The sequence below is a fragment of the Coregonus clupeaformis genome, chromosome 17, assembly GCF_020615455.1.
Source record: "Coregonus clupeaformis isolate EN_2021a chromosome 17, ASM2061545v1, whole genome shotgun sequence".
NCBI lineage: Eukaryota > Metazoa > Chordata > Actinopteri > Salmoniformes > Salmonidae > Coregonus > Coregonus clupeaformis.
The window spans coordinates 65,908,899-65,925,219 of record NC_059208.1 but is presented as its reverse complement, the minus strand read 5'-3'; the positions used below and the strand labels follow the sequence as shown (position 1 = coordinate 65,925,219).

General features: G+C 44.9%; 1 protein-coding gene across 2 annotated transcripts in view; it reads left to right on the top strand.

Moving 5' to 3' along the window:
- LOC121585239 (angiopoietin-2) overlaps positions 1–15,996 on the top strand; it is a 100,725-nt gene extending 84,729 nt beyond the window's left edge. For both annotated transcript variants that reach the window (XM_041901690.1, XM_041901689.1), the window contains exons 8-9: positions 12,810–12,940; positions 15,315–15,996. In XM_041901690.1, coding sequence (XP_041757624.1) covers positions 12,810–12,940; positions 15,315–15,475 — 292 coding nt within the window. In that variant the 3' untranslated portion in view covers positions 15,476–15,996. The remainder of the gene's footprint in view (positions 1–12,809; positions 12,941–15,314) is intronic.
- The last annotated feature ends 325 nt before the right edge of the window (positions 15,997–16,321 follow it).

Below are 16,321 nucleotides of genomic sequence, written 5' to 3'. Positions count from 1 at the left end.
CTGGTTCTCCTCTCCAGGGTTGGGTTTACGTAGGGATCACCCCAGCCAGAGGCCTGTGGTGCTAGGATTCTACCCAGCCAATGCAGGCCGCCGTACTGGGCCAAGGCATCCCCTTCTTGAGCTTTCTCTGGCCAATACAACCTCTTCTCAAGCTTTCTCTGAGCAATAAAACCTGTTCTCGAGCTTTCTCTGGCCAATACATCCCCTTCTTGAGCTTTCTCTGGCCAATGCAACCTCTTCTCCATACAATGCAACCCTCATCTAGCAGTTTTAGGCCAATGCAACCTCTTCTCTGGAGCAGTCCGGTCACCCAATTACTCTGCAACTCTTTACATCCATCCAACCAAGAAAGGCACCCAACCCTTCCCCAGTGTTCCCAGGCCATGGCAGCATCTTCTCCAGAGCCAAATACAGCTCCATAGTCAAAGACCCATAGCCAGCCTCCTCTCCCATCTGTCTCTGTAGCTAAGGCAGTCCGTTCCCAGCCAAGGTAGCCCCTTCTCTATTTATGCCTTCTTTATAGGCAAGGCAGTCCCTATAGCCAAAGCAAACCCTTTTGTAGACCATGTCACCCTTAACCCTTAACCATTAACCCAATCTCTCAATGATCACGCCATGTAGCCAGAACAGTTCAACACCTAAACCCCATCTCTAAATCACTTCCTTAGCTAGCCAAACCAGGTCACCCTCCCATTCTTCCACAGCCCACTCCCAGCTTCCTCTATTAGCCTTCCCCCCAGCCAGAGCTCCCTTTCAACAGCCTTAAACCTGCCAACATCCCCCCTTTCTTCAGCAATATCCCCCCCTGCCAACACAACCCCTTCTTGAGCTTTCTCTGGCCAACACAGCCACCCCCCCACCCCCCGCACCAAAACGCAGATGCCGGAGAAGAGGTAGAAGGAGTCGGGCCCTAATGAGATTCAGGTGGCGTGCATACCATCCACCACTTCCGATTATATTACTCGCTATCGTTCAGTCCCTGGACAATATGACACAGATGCTAAGCTACAGGACTGTTTTGCTAGCACAGACTGGAATATGTTCCGGGATTCATCCGATGGCATTGATGAGTATACCACATCAATCACTGACTTCATCAATAAGTGCATCGATGACGTCGTCCCCACAGTGACCGTACGTACATACCCCAACCAGAAGCCATGGATTACAGGCAACATCCACACTGAGCTAAAGGGTAGAGCTGCCACTTTCAAGGAGCAGGACTTATAAGAAATCCCGCTATGTCCTCAGATGAACCATCGAACAGGCAAAGAGTCAATACAGGACTAAGATTGAACCATACTACACCGGTTCCGACGCTCGTCGGATGTGGCAGGGCTTGCAAACTATTACGAACTACAAAGAGAATCCCAGACATGAGCTGCCCAGTGACACGAGCCTACCAGATGAGCTAAATTACTTCTATGCGCGCTTCGAGGCAAGCAACACTAAAGCGTGCATGAGAGCACCAGCTGTTCCGGATGACTTTGTGATCACGTTCTCCGTAGCCGATGTGAGTAAGACCTTTAAACAGGTCAACATTCACAAGGCCGCAGGGCCAGAAAGGATTGCCAGGACGTGTACTTAAAGCATGTGCAGACCTACATTTACATATGTGACTCGTTTCAGGAAACTAGGCGTATGTCACGCGTCACTACTTCACAGGAGAGCCATTGGAACTTACATATTTTTTTATTTTTCTATGCGTTTTTTTTTTTTTCTGGAACATGTGCCTTAATAACAAACTTGTATGCCATCTGTAAAAACAAATAAAATTGTTAAATTACGAGCCTAGTTGGTTTAGCTAGTGAAAAAGACAGGAACCTTCCCGCTAGCCATGATTGGCTGAGATTATAGGTGGGCTGGACATGCCGAGAGATGAGTTCGGATTGGTCTGTCATGTAGCACGCCTCTGTCTGTAAGATGAGCTAGTCAGTATCTGTAGGTAATCCTTTCTAACATGGCTTTTTTGAAAGATATCATGTAGTAGAACTGCAAAAGTGTTGCTCTCCACTTTCTGGAGGACCGAGTTTTGAAATCAATGGAATGCCCAGAGGAATTAGTGTATGATACCTAAGGAGATGGAGAAAATTCTGGCGTTTGATTGCAAATATGCAGAGGGAGTCGAAAAGAGAACACACAGAAGGCTATTTTATAAAACACCTGTCTCTGGATTACATCTTCAAACTAAGGGCAATCATGGCATCCGTGACAGAGAGGGAGAAGCGTCCATCCATGTATACAGGTTAGATAGTCTAGCTAGCTACATTTTCAGATATTACAAGTTTCTAATTTAGTCAGAAAGTGGTTTTCATTTCAAATTAAAGCATACTGTTAGCTATCTAGCTAACGTTAGCTGGCTGGCTCACTAGCTAACGTTACGTGTATGATCTGTGTAGTAATACTGTTTGTATCTCAGAGCCATTTGCATTGCTAGTTATAGCCTAATGTTCGCTAGCTAGCAAACATTGAACCTGGTTGGTTAGCTACCTGCAGATTCATGCAGGGTAGTAACGTCATGAGTTGGATTATGGTTCATTGTTTAGCTAGCTAGCTACATGTCTAAACAAAGACTCCACAATTCAAGTTACCATTTCAATAGAATGTTCATGATGTCACTGCGACAACTGTCGATAGACGTAGCTGGTAAATTCGCTCTGGCTATCTACTCAGAATTCAGAGCACTCTCGTCTGAGTGTGCCAGAGTGCAGAATAACTGACAAATTTACGAACACTCAACACCCGTTGAATATGGCCGGTAAAGGAAACGTTGGCAAAAAGGCGTAATTAAATTGTTGCTAGCAGCAGTTAGTCACCAACGCTCTGGATAAAATAAAAACAGCCTAACCCACTCTGCTAGGGCGAGTAAAATGGTCAGAGTGAGCTGTTCTCTCCTTTGTGTCTGGAAGTAGCTAGGAAGCTAGCCAAGTTAGCTTGGGTGCTTGACTGCTGTTGTTAGGTCAGAATGCTCGGATCAACCCTACTTTTCGGCCAGAGCATCCAGCTCTGAACACTCAGAGAGCGAAATGCTCTGAATTTACGAACTGACTATCTGACAACGCTCTGAGTTTACGAACGCCCAGAGCGGACTCTGAGCGCACTCTGGCACTCCAGATTGAATTTACGAACACAACCGTAGTATAAACCAGCCTTTAGTCTTGAAATCTTTGGTTGTTTAGTACACGGCCTCACATGTGAATCCTTAAAGAGATGGGTGGGGCTAAGGCTTAAGAGGGTGTGAACGATGCTGAATGGGTGTAGACAAAGAAGTGTTCTCCAGTAGGTACCAAAACATTCAAGAGCCATTTTCTCAAAAAGTGAGGTTACAAGTTTATCAACTTTCAAAACAAAATTACTTTCCCATTGCTCCTCAACTGTAGTGTATGATATACCATTTTCTAGCTCTGAGTCTCTACTTTTATCCACTGTAAAAAAATAATAATCAAAATGTTGCTACATAAGACCGAATCGAGCCGGTAAGTCACATATTACCTCAATTACCTTGACTAACCTGTACCATCGCACATTGACTCAGTACCGGTACCCCCTGTATATAGCCTTGTTATTGTTATTTTATTGTATTGTATTGTATTGTATTGTATATATATATATATTACTTTATTTTATTCAGTACATATTTTCTTAACTCTTATTTTTCTTAAAACTGAATTGTTTGTTAAGGGCTTGTCAGTAAGCATTTCATGGTATGTTTTACCCCTGTAGTAATCGACGCATGTGACAAATACAATTTGATTTGATTTGATTAAAGTAGGCAAACTCAGGGAACATATCTCCTTCCAAAGAGACATCAGGGACTGTAACTGTACTCTGTTTTATGGAATCATGGCTTTCTCAGGATACAGTATATTGTCCTTATCCATTCAGCAAGCGGGGTTCTATGTCCATCGCACGGACAGGAAGAAAAAACTCTCAGGGAAAAAGAAAAACTCTCCTGGAAAAAGAAAGGCGGAGGGGTTTGTTTCATGATTAACAACTCATGGTGTGATTGTGGTAACATACAGGAACTCAAGTCCTTTTGTTCTCCCGATCTGGAATACCTCACCACCAAATGCCCACCACATTACCTCCTGAGAGAATTTTCTTTAATCATCATCACTGCCATGTATATTCCCCCCCAAGCCGACACCACCACTGCTCTCAGGGAACTTTACTGGACTATGTGCAAACTGGAAACCGCATATCCTGAGGCCACATTTATTGTAGCTGGGGACTTTAAGAAAGGAAATCTGAGGAAAACGCTACCGAAATTCAACACATCTCCTGTGCTACACGCGCAACATTGCTACTCTCCCTTCTGGGACAGCTATAAGGCCCTCTCCCACCCTCCCTTAGGCAAATCAGATCATGCCTCCATTTTGCTCCTCCGCACTTATAGGCAGAAACTTAAACAGGAAGCTGCCATGGTAAGGACTGTTCAACTTAAGGCCTGTGCAATGACTCAGACACGAGACGTATGTGGCAGGGACTCCAGAAAATCAATATAAAGGGAAAGCTAGCCACATCGCAGACACCGACGCCTCAGCTAAACATCTTCTTCGCCGGCTTTGAGGAAAACAACATTGAGCCGCCGACGCGGTCCCCCAACGCTCACGAGGACTCTGTACTCCCATCCTTATCTTCAGAGCATGTGCAGACCAGCTGTGTTTACGGACAATCTCTCCATTTCCCAGTCTGTTGTCCCCAATTGTGAAAGCAAAGGTAACTGAACTAAATGACTATCGCCCCATAGCACTCCTTTCTGTCATCATGAAGTGCTTTGAAAGGCTAGTTAAGGACCATATCACCTCAACACAGACACCCTAGACCCACCGTAAGTAGCATATCGCCCCAACAGATCCATGGACGACGCAATTGCCATTGCACTGCACACTGCCTTATCTCACCTGGACAAGAGAAATACCTATGTAAGAATGCTGTTCGTCAATTACAGCTCAGCCTTCAACAACATAGTGCCCTCCAAGCTCATCACTAAGCTCAGAGTCCTGGGTCTGAACTCCTCCCTGTGCAAGTGGGTCCTGGACTTCCTGATGGGCCAACCCCAAATGGTAAAGGTAGGCAACAACACCTCCCCCACACTGATCCTCAACACGGGGGCCCCACAGGGGTGCGTGCTCAGCCCCCTCCTGTAGTCCCTGTTCACCCATGACTGCACGGCCACGCAAGTCTCCAACTCAATCATCAAGTTTGCTGAAGAAACAACAGTGGTAGGCCTGATTATCAACAACGATGAGACAGCCTACAGGGAGGAGGTGAGAGCCCTAGCGGAGTGGTGCCAGGAAAATAACTTATCTCTCAACGTAAACAAAATGAAGGAGCTGATCGGAGACAGCAGAACGATTTTTAGCTAATTTATGTCCCTCTATCTCCCATGATTGCCTCTGTCAATCATACAGCTATTGTATGCAGTAATCATGCGCCTATGAACCTGAGTCATACTGATAGCACTGAGGCGGTTTGCCCTGGTAGGAAATCCACTGTGTGCAGCTCACCCTGCACGATCAGCTCAAACATAAATATCACCTCTGATAAGCCTCCCAGTAAAGCAATAAAAACAATTAAGAATCCCAGAAAATATATATATTTTTTTGTCATTTAGCAGACGCTCTTATCCAGAGTGACTTACAGTTAGTAAGTGCATACATTTTCATACATCAACAAATAGCCTTCAATTCATTACATTTTCATCTCTTATCAAATTGAAAAGAAACCAATGTACATTTAATCAATCAAATTTAATTTTTCTAAATACGTTGTATATTGTCCCATACAATAACCCGTAAACTTACATTTTTGTTTAGTTTGGCGACACAAGGGCATTTCCCCCACTAGGGGTCTCACCCGACTTTGAATACCATATATAAATAGAGCCTAAGAAACTCACTTAGATAATACCTTGATGATACAGTGGTAGCAATACATGGTTTCAACATCTTCAGAAGACACAGGAAGGCCAACAGTGGAAGTGTTGCCATTTATGTTCAGATTCATATTCCTGTAAAGCTTAGAGAGGATCTCATGTCAAATGCTGTTGAAGTAATATGGCTACAGGTTCATCTGCCTCACCTAAAGCCCATTCTGGTGGTAATATGGCTACAGGTTCATCTGCCTCACCTAAAGCCCATTCTGGTGGTAATATGGCTACAGGTTCATCTGCCTCACCTAAAGCCCATTCTGGTGGGAAGCTGCTATAGACCACCAAGTTCTAACAGTCAGTATCTGGATAATATCTGTGAAATGCTTGATAATGTATGTGATATCAACAGAGAGGTATATTTTCTGGGTGACCTAAATATTGCCTGGCTTTCATCAAGCTGCCCACTCAAGAAAAAACGTCAAACTGTAACCAGTGTCTGCAATCTGGTTCAGATTATCAGTCAACCTACCAGGGTATTTACAAACAGCACAGGAATTAAATCATAATCAAGTATTGATCATATCTTTACTAATGCTGCAGAAATCTTCTCTAAAGCAGTATCTAAATCCATCGGACGTAGTGATCATAATATAGTAGCCATATCTAGGAAAACCAAAATTCCAAAGGTCGGGCCAAATATAGTGTATGTGAGGTCATACAATAAGGTTTGTAGTGATTTCTATTTTGAAGATGTAAAAAATATTTGTTGGTCTGTGGCGTGTAATGAGGAGCAACCAGACGCTGACACATTTAAGAAATTACTTATCCCAGTTACTAATAAGCATGCACCCATTAAGACAATGACTGTAAAAACTGTTAAATCCCTGTGGTTTGATGAGGAATTTGAAAATTGCATGGTTGAGAGAGATGAGGCAAAAGGAATGGCAAATACATTTTCTGGCTGCACAGCCGATTGGCAAATGCACTGTAAATTGAGAAATCATGTGACTAAACTGAACAAAAAGAAGAAACTGTACCATGAAACAAAGATAAATAAGGACCAAATAGTTGGGAAGAGATTTTTGACGTACCGATTCCATGGCATAGTGTTTATGAACTGATACGCAAAACGACACCGGATTCAAAACTTATAATTTTTCAATTTAAATTAATATATAAAATTATTGCTACCAATAGAATGTTATTTATATGGGGGATACAATCTTCCCAGCTCTGCAGATTTTGCTGCGAAGAAACAGAATCATTAGATAATTTGTTTTGGTACTGTCCATTTGTAGCTTGTTTTTGGACACAGTACCATGAATGGCTAAAGGATTGCAATATTTACCTGGAGAATAGAAAGGTTCAGAACTTTTGTACAACATCACAGTACAGTTGAAAGATGTATGCAAATAGATATCCAATATGGATGGTGTTAAGAGATAGATGGGTGGTGTTGAATGAAGTTGAAGGATGGGACTAATAACAACTAACAACAACTAATAACAACAAGATAACTAATAATGTAAGCACACTGTGTCCATAATAAGTATATAGGTTATAGGTTGAGAGCTTTTGTGAAAGAGCACAGTTAGAAAGATATGTACAGTGGGGAGAACAAGTATTTGATACACTGCCGATTTTGCAGGTTTTCCTACTTACAAAGCATGTAGTGGTCTGTAATTTTTATCATAGGTACACTTCAACTGTGAGAGACGGAATCTAAAACAAAAATCCAGAAAATCACATTGTATGATTTTTAAGTAATTAATTTGCATTTTATTGCATGACATATGACCCAACACACCTCCAGGCTGTGTAAGGGCTATTTGACCAAGGAGAGTGATGGAGTGCTGCATCAGATGACCTGGCCTCCACAATCCCCCGACCTCAACCCAATTGAGATGGTTTGGGATGAGTTGGACCGCAGAGTGAAGGAAAAGAAGCCAACAAGTGCTCAGCATACAGTGGGGAAAAAAAGTATTTAGTCAGCCACCAATTGTGCAAGTTCTCCCACTTAAAAAAATGAGAGAGGCCTGTAATTTTCATCATAGGTACACGTCAACTATGACAGACAAATTGAGGAAAAAAATCCAGAAAATCACATTGTAGGATTTTTTATGAATTTATTTGCAAATTATGGTGGAAAATAAGTATTTGGTCACCTACAAACAAGCAAGATTTCTGGCTCTCACAGACCTGTAACTTCTTCTTTAAGAGGCTCCTCTGTCCTCCACTCGTTACCTGTATTAATGGCACCTGTTTGAACTTGTTATCAGTATAAAAATACACCTGTCCACAACCTCAAACAGTCACACTCCAAACTCCACTATGGCCAAGACCAAAGAGCTGTCAAAGGACACCAGAAACTAAATTGTAGACCTGCACCAGGCTGGGAAGACTGAATCTGCAATAGGTAAGCAGCTTGGTTTGAAGAAATCAACTGTGGGAGCAATTATTAGGAAATGGAAGACATACAAGACCACTGATAATCTCCCTCGATCTGGGGCTCCACGCAAGATCTCACCCTGTGGGGTCAAAATGATCACAAGAACGGTGAGCAAAAATCCCAGAACAACACGGGGGGGACCTAGTGAATGACCTGCAGAGAGCTGGGACCAAAGTAACAAAGCCTACCATCAGTAACACACTATGCCGCCAGGGACTCAAATCCTGCAGTGCAAGACATGTCCCCCTGCTTAAGCCAGTACATGTCCAGGCCCGTCTGAAGTTTGCTAGAGTGCATTTGGATGATCCAGAAGAGGATTGGGAGAATGTCATATGGTCAGATGAAACCAAAATATAACTTTTTGGTAAAAACTCAACTCGTCGTGTTTGGAGGACAAAGAATGCTGAGTTGCATCCAAAGAACACCATACCTACTGTGAAGCATGGGGGTGGAAACATCATGCTTTGGGGCTGTTTTTTCTGCAAAGGGACCAGGACGACTGATCCGTGTAAAGGAAAGAATGAATGGGGCCATGTATCGTGAGATTTTGAGTGAAAACCTCCTTCCATCAGCAAGGGCATTGAAGATGAAACGTGGCTGGGTCTTTCAGCATGACAATGATCCCAAACACACCGCCCGGGCAACGAAGGAGTGGCTTCGTAAGAAGCATTTCAAGGTCCTGGAGTGGCCTAGCCAGTCTCCAGATCTCAACCCCCATAGAAACTCTTTGGAGGGAGTTGAAAGTCTGTGTTGCCCAGCGACAGCCCCAAAACATCACTGCTCTAGAGGAGATCTGCATGGAGGAATGGGCCAAAATACCAGCAACAGTGTGTGAAAACCTTGTGAAGACTTACAGAAAACGTTTTGACCTGTGTCATTGCCAACAAAGGGTATATAACAAAGTATTGAGAAACTTTTGTTATTGACCAAATACTTATTTTCCACCATAATTTGCAAATAAATTCATTAAAAATCCTACAATGTGATTTTCTGGAGAAAAAAAAATCTCATTTTGTCTGTCATAGTTGACGTGTACCTATGATGAAAATTACAGGCCTCTCTCATCTTTTTAAGTGGGAGAACTTGCACAATTGGTGGCTGACTAAATACTTTTTTTCCCCACTGTATGTGGGAACTCCTTCAAGACTGTTGGAAAAGCATTCCAGGTGAAGATGTTTGAGAGAATGCCAAGAGTGTGCAAAGCTGTCATCAAGGCAAAGAGTGGCTATTTGAAGAATCTCAAATATAAAATATATTTTGATTTGTTTAGCAATTTTTTGGTTACTACATGATTCCATATGAATATATTCCAAAGAAAAACCTTGGAATGAGTAGGTGTGTCCAAACTTTTGACTGCTACTGTATGTAGTATGGTTTTACATCCCCTGCTATATTGTGGATCAAGAGTTACCTGTCTAACATAATCCAGGTATAGTCAGACATTCCCCAGGGCAGCTCTCTAGGCCCCTTACATTCTCAATCTTTACTAATGTCCTGCCACTGGCTCTGAATAAAGCCTGTGTGTCTATGTATGCTGGTGACTCAACACTATACACGTCAGCTATAATAGTGAAATAACTACAACACTTAACAAAGAGCTGCAGTCAGTTTCAGAATGGGTGGAAATAAATAAGTTAGTTCTGAATATTTAAAAAAACTAAATGCATTGTATTTACATTTTAGTCATTTAGCAGACACTCTTTTCCAGAGCGACTTACAGTTAGTGAGTGCATAAATTTTTCATACTGGCCCCCCGTGGGAAACGAACCCACAACCCTGGCGTTGCAAACACCATGCTCTACCAACTGAGCTACAGGAGGCCTATATAGGACTAATCATTCACTAAACCCTAAACCTCAACTAAATCTTGCAATGAATAAAGTGGAAATTGAGCAAGTTGAGGAGACTAAACTGCTTGATTTAACCCTGGATTGTAAACTGTCATGGTCAAAACATATTGATGGTACATTAGTTAAGATGGGGAGAAGTCTGTTAATAATAAAGCGTGGCTCTGCCTTCTTAATAACAAGGTTATCAACAAGGCAGGTCCTACAGGCCGTAGTTTTGTCGCACCTGGACTACTGTCCAGTCGTGTAGTCAGGTGCCACAAAGAGGGATTTAGGAAAATTACAATTGGCTCAGAACAGGGCAGGACGGCTGGCCCTTGGATATACACAGAGAGCTAACATTAATAATATGCATGTCAATCTCTCCTGGCTCAAAGTGGAGGAGAGATTGACTACATCACTACTTGTATTTGTGAGAGGTATTGAGATATTGAATGGACCGTGCTGTGGACCGTGCTGTCTGTTTAAACTAATAGCACACAGCTCGGACACCCATGCATATCCCACAAGACATGCCACCAGAGGTCTCTTCACAGTCCCCAAGTCCAGAACAGACTATGGGAGCCGCACAGTACTACATAGAGCCATGACTACATTGCCAGCTCGGGAGGACCGAGCCGGCCGGGAGGATAGGGGACATAGAGAGACAAAGGATGAGGAGGGTTGAGGAGTCAGAATCAGGAGACTTCGTTAACCATTTTGAAAAGAAGGTTGACGACATCCGATCCTCGTTTGTTAAGTCAAATGACACTGCTGGTCCTGCTCACACTGCCCTACCCTATGCTTTGACTTCTTTCTCCCCTCTCTCTCCAGATGAATTCTTGCGACTTGTGACGGCCGGCCGACCAACAACCTGCCCGCTTGACCCTATCCCCTCCTCTCTTCTCCAGACCATTTCCGGAGACCTTCTCCCTTACCTCACCTCGCTCATCAACTCATCCTTGACCGCTGGCTATGTCCCGTCCATCTTCAAGAGAGCGAGAGCACCCCTTCTCAAAAAACCTACACTCGATCCCTCTGATGTCAACAACTACAGACCAGTATCCCTTCTTTCTTTTCTCTCTAAAACTCTTGAGCGTGCCGTCTTTAGCCAACTCTCTTGCTATCTCTCTCAGAATTACCTTCTTGAACCAAACCAGTCAGATTTCAAGACTGGTCATTCAACTGAGACTGCTCTTCTCTGTGTCACGGAGGCTCTCCACATTGCTAAAGCTAACTCTCTCTCCTCTGCTCTTGTCCTTCTAGACCTGTCTGCTGCCTTTGATACTGTGAACCATCAGATCCTCCTCTCCACCCTCTCCGAGTTGGGCATCTCCGGCGCGGCTCACTCCTGGATTGCGTCCTACCTGACAGGTCGCTCCTACCAAGTGGCGTGGCGAGAATCTGTCTCCGCACCACGTGCTCTCACCACTGGTGTACCCAGGGCTCAGTTCTAGGCCCTCTCCTATTCTCGCTATACACCAAGTCACTTGGCTCTGTCATATCCTCACATGGCCTCTCCTATCATTGCTACGCAGACGACACACAACTAATCTTCTCCTTTCCCCCTTCTGATAACCAGGTGGTGAATCGCATCTCTGCATGTCTGGCAGACATATCAGTGTGGATGATGGTCACCACCTCAAGCTGAACCTCGGCAAGACTGAGCTGCTCTTCCTTCCGGGGAAGGACTGCCCATTCCATGATCTCGCCATCACGGTTGACAACTCCGTTGTGTCCTCCTCCCAGAGTACAAAAAGCCTTGGCGTGACCCTGGACAACACCCTGTCTTTCTCCGCTAACATCAAGGCGGTGACCCGATCCTGTAGGTTCATGCTCTACAACATTCGGAGAGTACGACCCTGCCTTACACAGGAAGCGCCACAGGTCCTAATCCAGGCACTTCCGTCTGGATTACTGCAACTCGCTGTTGGCTGGGCTCCCTGCCTGTGCCATTAAAACCCTACAACTCATCCAGAATGCCGCAGCCCGTCTGGTGTTCAACCTTCCCAAGTTCTCCCACGTCACCCCGCTCCTCCGCACACTCCACTGGCTTCTAGTTGAAGCTCGCATCTGCTACAAGACCATGGTGCTTGCCTACGGAGCTGCGAGGGGAACGGCACCTCCGTACCTTCAGGCTCTGATCAGTCCTTACACCCAAACGAGGGCATTGCGTTCATCCACCTCTGGCCTGCTGGCCCCCCTACCTCTGCGGAAGCACAGTTCCCGCTCAGCCCAGTCAACACTGTTCGCTGCTCTGGCACCCCAATGGTGGAACAAGCTCCCTCACGACGCCAGGACAGCGTAGTCCCTCACCACCTTCCAGAGACACTTGAAACCCCACCTCTTTAAGGAATACCTGGGATACGATAAAGTAATCCTTCTACCCCCCCCTTACCCCATTCTCCCCCCAAAAAATAAATAAAACATATTGTAAAGTGGTTGTCCCACTGGCTATAAGGTAAATGCACCAATTTGTAAGTCGCTCTGGATAAGAGCGTCTGCTAAATGACTTAAATGTAAATATAAAGTAACTCATGCAAGCAGTAAAATCCACCAAATCCACCAACTCCCAGTCTCAATGACCAGAGTTTCAGTAGTATAGTGGTTAAATACCTGTGTATATGTGTTGATGGTTCTGTTCCTTTCCCTCTCCCAGTCTCCATGCCCAGGGTTTCAGTGGTACTGCTGGCCGCACCAGTAGTCTGACCCACCCCGGGACCCAGTTCAGCACCAAGGACAGAGACAACGACCGCTGCTCCTGCAAGTGTTCCCAGATGGCTTCTGGAGGTACAGGCTCTGAGCTGTGATTGGTCCATCAAAATCCCTCTCTATCTTTTCATTAACCAGGTTTCCATCCAAACGTTTTACGCTAGGAAAGTACGTGTTGGATAAAAAAAATGTAATGACAGGCCTGATGTCGGTAAACATTCCAAATGTCGACAAAACTAAATAAAGTAGACAAGGTGGGATATTTTTTTGTTGGTAAAATTAATTATGCGAGAAATTTTGGTGGAAGCGCTTTTATGCAGAAATATTGATATAATAACCATCATATGGAAGTAAGCTTGGAGTCACGCGATGACATGTTGTGTGGTCCTCCCACTACGACTCGGGGAAACCATGCAGTTTATTAGGCTACAGATGAAATACGTTATGATGAACTTCACAGGGTGGTGAAAGGGCACAGTGATGAGCTTGATGCTCCTTTCCAATAAATATCCAGGGTCTTATTCTGGTGACATCATCATCATCGATGCTTGGCTGCTGTTTGCCCGAAAAAAAAAAAAACGAACTCTTTTGTCCATAATAATAATCTCATCATGTAGGCTAGGCTATACGCTGTTGGCTGTACGCTGTTGGCTGTACGCTGTTGGCTGTACGCTGTTGGCTATACGCTGTTGGCTGTATGCTGTTGGCTGTACGCTGTTGGCTGTACGCTGTTGGCTGTACGCTGTTGGCTGTACGCTGTTGGCTGTACGCTGTTGGCTGTACGCTGTTGGCTATACGCTGTTGGCTGTACGCTGTTGGCTATACGCTGTTGGCTGTATGCTGTTGGCTGTACGCTGTTGGCTGTACGCTGTTGGCTGTACGCTGTTGGCTATACGCTGTTGGCTATACGCTGTTGGCTGTACGCTGTTGGCTGTACGCTGTTGGCTGTACGCTGTTGGCTGTACGCTGTTGGCTATACGCTGTTGGTTATACGCTGTTGGCTATACGCTGTTGGCTATACGCTGTTGGTTAGAGCGAACGTGCCAATACCAGAGTGGGCACAATTGATTTTGCGAGAAAACTATCAGTAAAGTTGAAAATGCGATGGAAACCCATTTAACAATGCATTTTTCATTGGGTTCATTGGAATTTAACCGCAAATTGTATTTTTATGTGCACTAAGTCATCACGCACAGTCTTTTATCCACAACAAGTCAATTTGATGGAATCACATCTCTGGTGGAAAAATGTGCATGTATGTTTTAATGCGGATTTGAGAATATTTACATGTCAATCTGTCGCCTATTGGATGGAAACCTAGCTAGTCTCTTTCCTTATCCACTACCATCCTACCTAATACGATCTATATCTATTCACTTTTTTCTGGTTGGACTTTCTTTTTCATCCTTTGTTTTGGTCCCCATCCCCTATTTGTTTTTGTGAAGTTGTACATGAACATGAAATGGCTTAGTATGACCTTTGACCTTTTTCCTCTTTGGTCCATTCTCTCTCCACTAGTTTGGTGGTTTGAGGCGTGTGTTCCATCTGCCCTCTCTCTTCCTGACCCCTGATCTCTAACCCCTGACCTCTACCCTCTCCACTAGGTTGGTGGTTTGAGGCGTGTGTTCCATCTGCCCTCTCTCTTCCTGACCCCTGATCTCTACCCTCTCCACTAGGTTGGTGGTTTGAGGCGTGTGGTCCATCTGCCCTCTCTCTTCCTGACCCCTGATCTCTAACCCCTGACCTCTACCCTCTCCACTAGGTTGGTGGTTTGAGGCGTGTGTTCCATCTGCCCTCTCTCTTCCTGACCCCTGACCTCTACCGTCTCCACTAGGTTGGTGGTTTGAGGCGTGTGGTCCATCTGCCCTCTCTCTTCCTGACCCCTGATCTCTAACCCCTGACCTCTACCCTCTCCACTAGGTTGGTGGTTTGAGGCGTGTGGTCCATCTGCCCTCTCTCTTCCTGACCCCTGATCTCTAACCCCTGACCTCTACCCTCTCCACTAGGTTGGTGGTTTGAGGCGTGTGTTCCATCTGCCCTCTCTCTTCCTGACCCCTGACCTCTACCCTCTCCACTAGGTTGGTGGTTTGAGGCGTGTGGTCCATCTGCCCTCTCTCTTCCTGACCCCTGACCTCTACCCTCTCCACTAGGTTGGTGGTTTGAGGCGTGTGGTCCATCTGCCCTCTCTCTTCCTGACCCCTGACCTCTACCCTCTCCACTAGGTTGGTGGTTTGAGGCGTGTGGTCCATCTGCCCTCTCTCTTCCTGACCCCTGACCTCTACCCTCTCCACTAGGTTGGTGGTTTGAGGCGTGTGGTCCCTCTGCCCTCTCTCTTCCTGACCCCTGATCTCTAACCCCTGACCTCTCCCCTCTCCACTAGGTCGGTGGTTTGAGGCGTGTGGTCCATCTGCCCTCTCTCTTCCTGACCCCTGACCTCTACCCTCTCCACTAGGTTGGTGGTTTGAGGCGTGTGGTCCCTCCAACCTGAACGGTATCTACTACGCTGGCGTCTCCAACGTGGTCCGCTACAACGGCATCAAGTGGTACTACTGGAAAGGCCCCAGCCTCATGGCTACCATGACTACCATGATGGTTCGACCCGCAGGCTTCTGAGGGATAATGGCTGCGATACCTAATGATCTCAGCGGAAAGCGACTAATGACATCACCCTGACATCACCATGAGTGACTGATGAGTCATTCCCGAATGATGAAGTTTGACAGAGATTTGGAATATGATACTTGAGTGGAGATTTTAGACATTTTTGATTGAAGGGCATGCTGTATTCGAAAAAGAGCAAGTATTAGTTTTTCTAAAATGTATTCAGTTTTAGATATTTTTTCCACTGAAATGGCACATAGACGTGTGTTTTATAATGTGATTCTACATATAGTGTGGATGCATAATGGTATATTGAAGCTCACTGCTACTCCCCTTTGACTCTCGTTGTCTGGAGAACTTTAACAGAAATTCTTCCTGACTGTTTCCCGCTATGCCACTCAGAGATGCTTGTAAAACCTTTGATAAGGAGAGAATTATCCTCATAAAAGTGCATGATAAATGAATACATGTGTTTCTACAAGCATATATACTTTCCCAACTGTATATTTGTAATAAAAAGAGAGGTAAAAATCTGTCACAAAAATCATTATTTTAAAGGCAAAAAGCAACAATAAAACAATAAAATTTTGTGGTCTTTGGCTCCATCTACGTTTGTGTGTACTATGTCACCGTGCTCAGGGTACTAACGAGGTCAGAACTAGCTATGGCCCAGGACGTCTCCTCAGGGTACTAACGAGGTCAGAACTAGCTATGGCCCAGGACGTCTCCTCAGGGTACTAACGAGGTCAGAACTAGCTATGGCCCAGGACGTCTCCTCAGGGTACTAACAAGGTCAGAACTAGCTATGGCCCAGGACGTCTCCTCAGGGTACTAACGAGGTCAGAACTAGCTATGGCC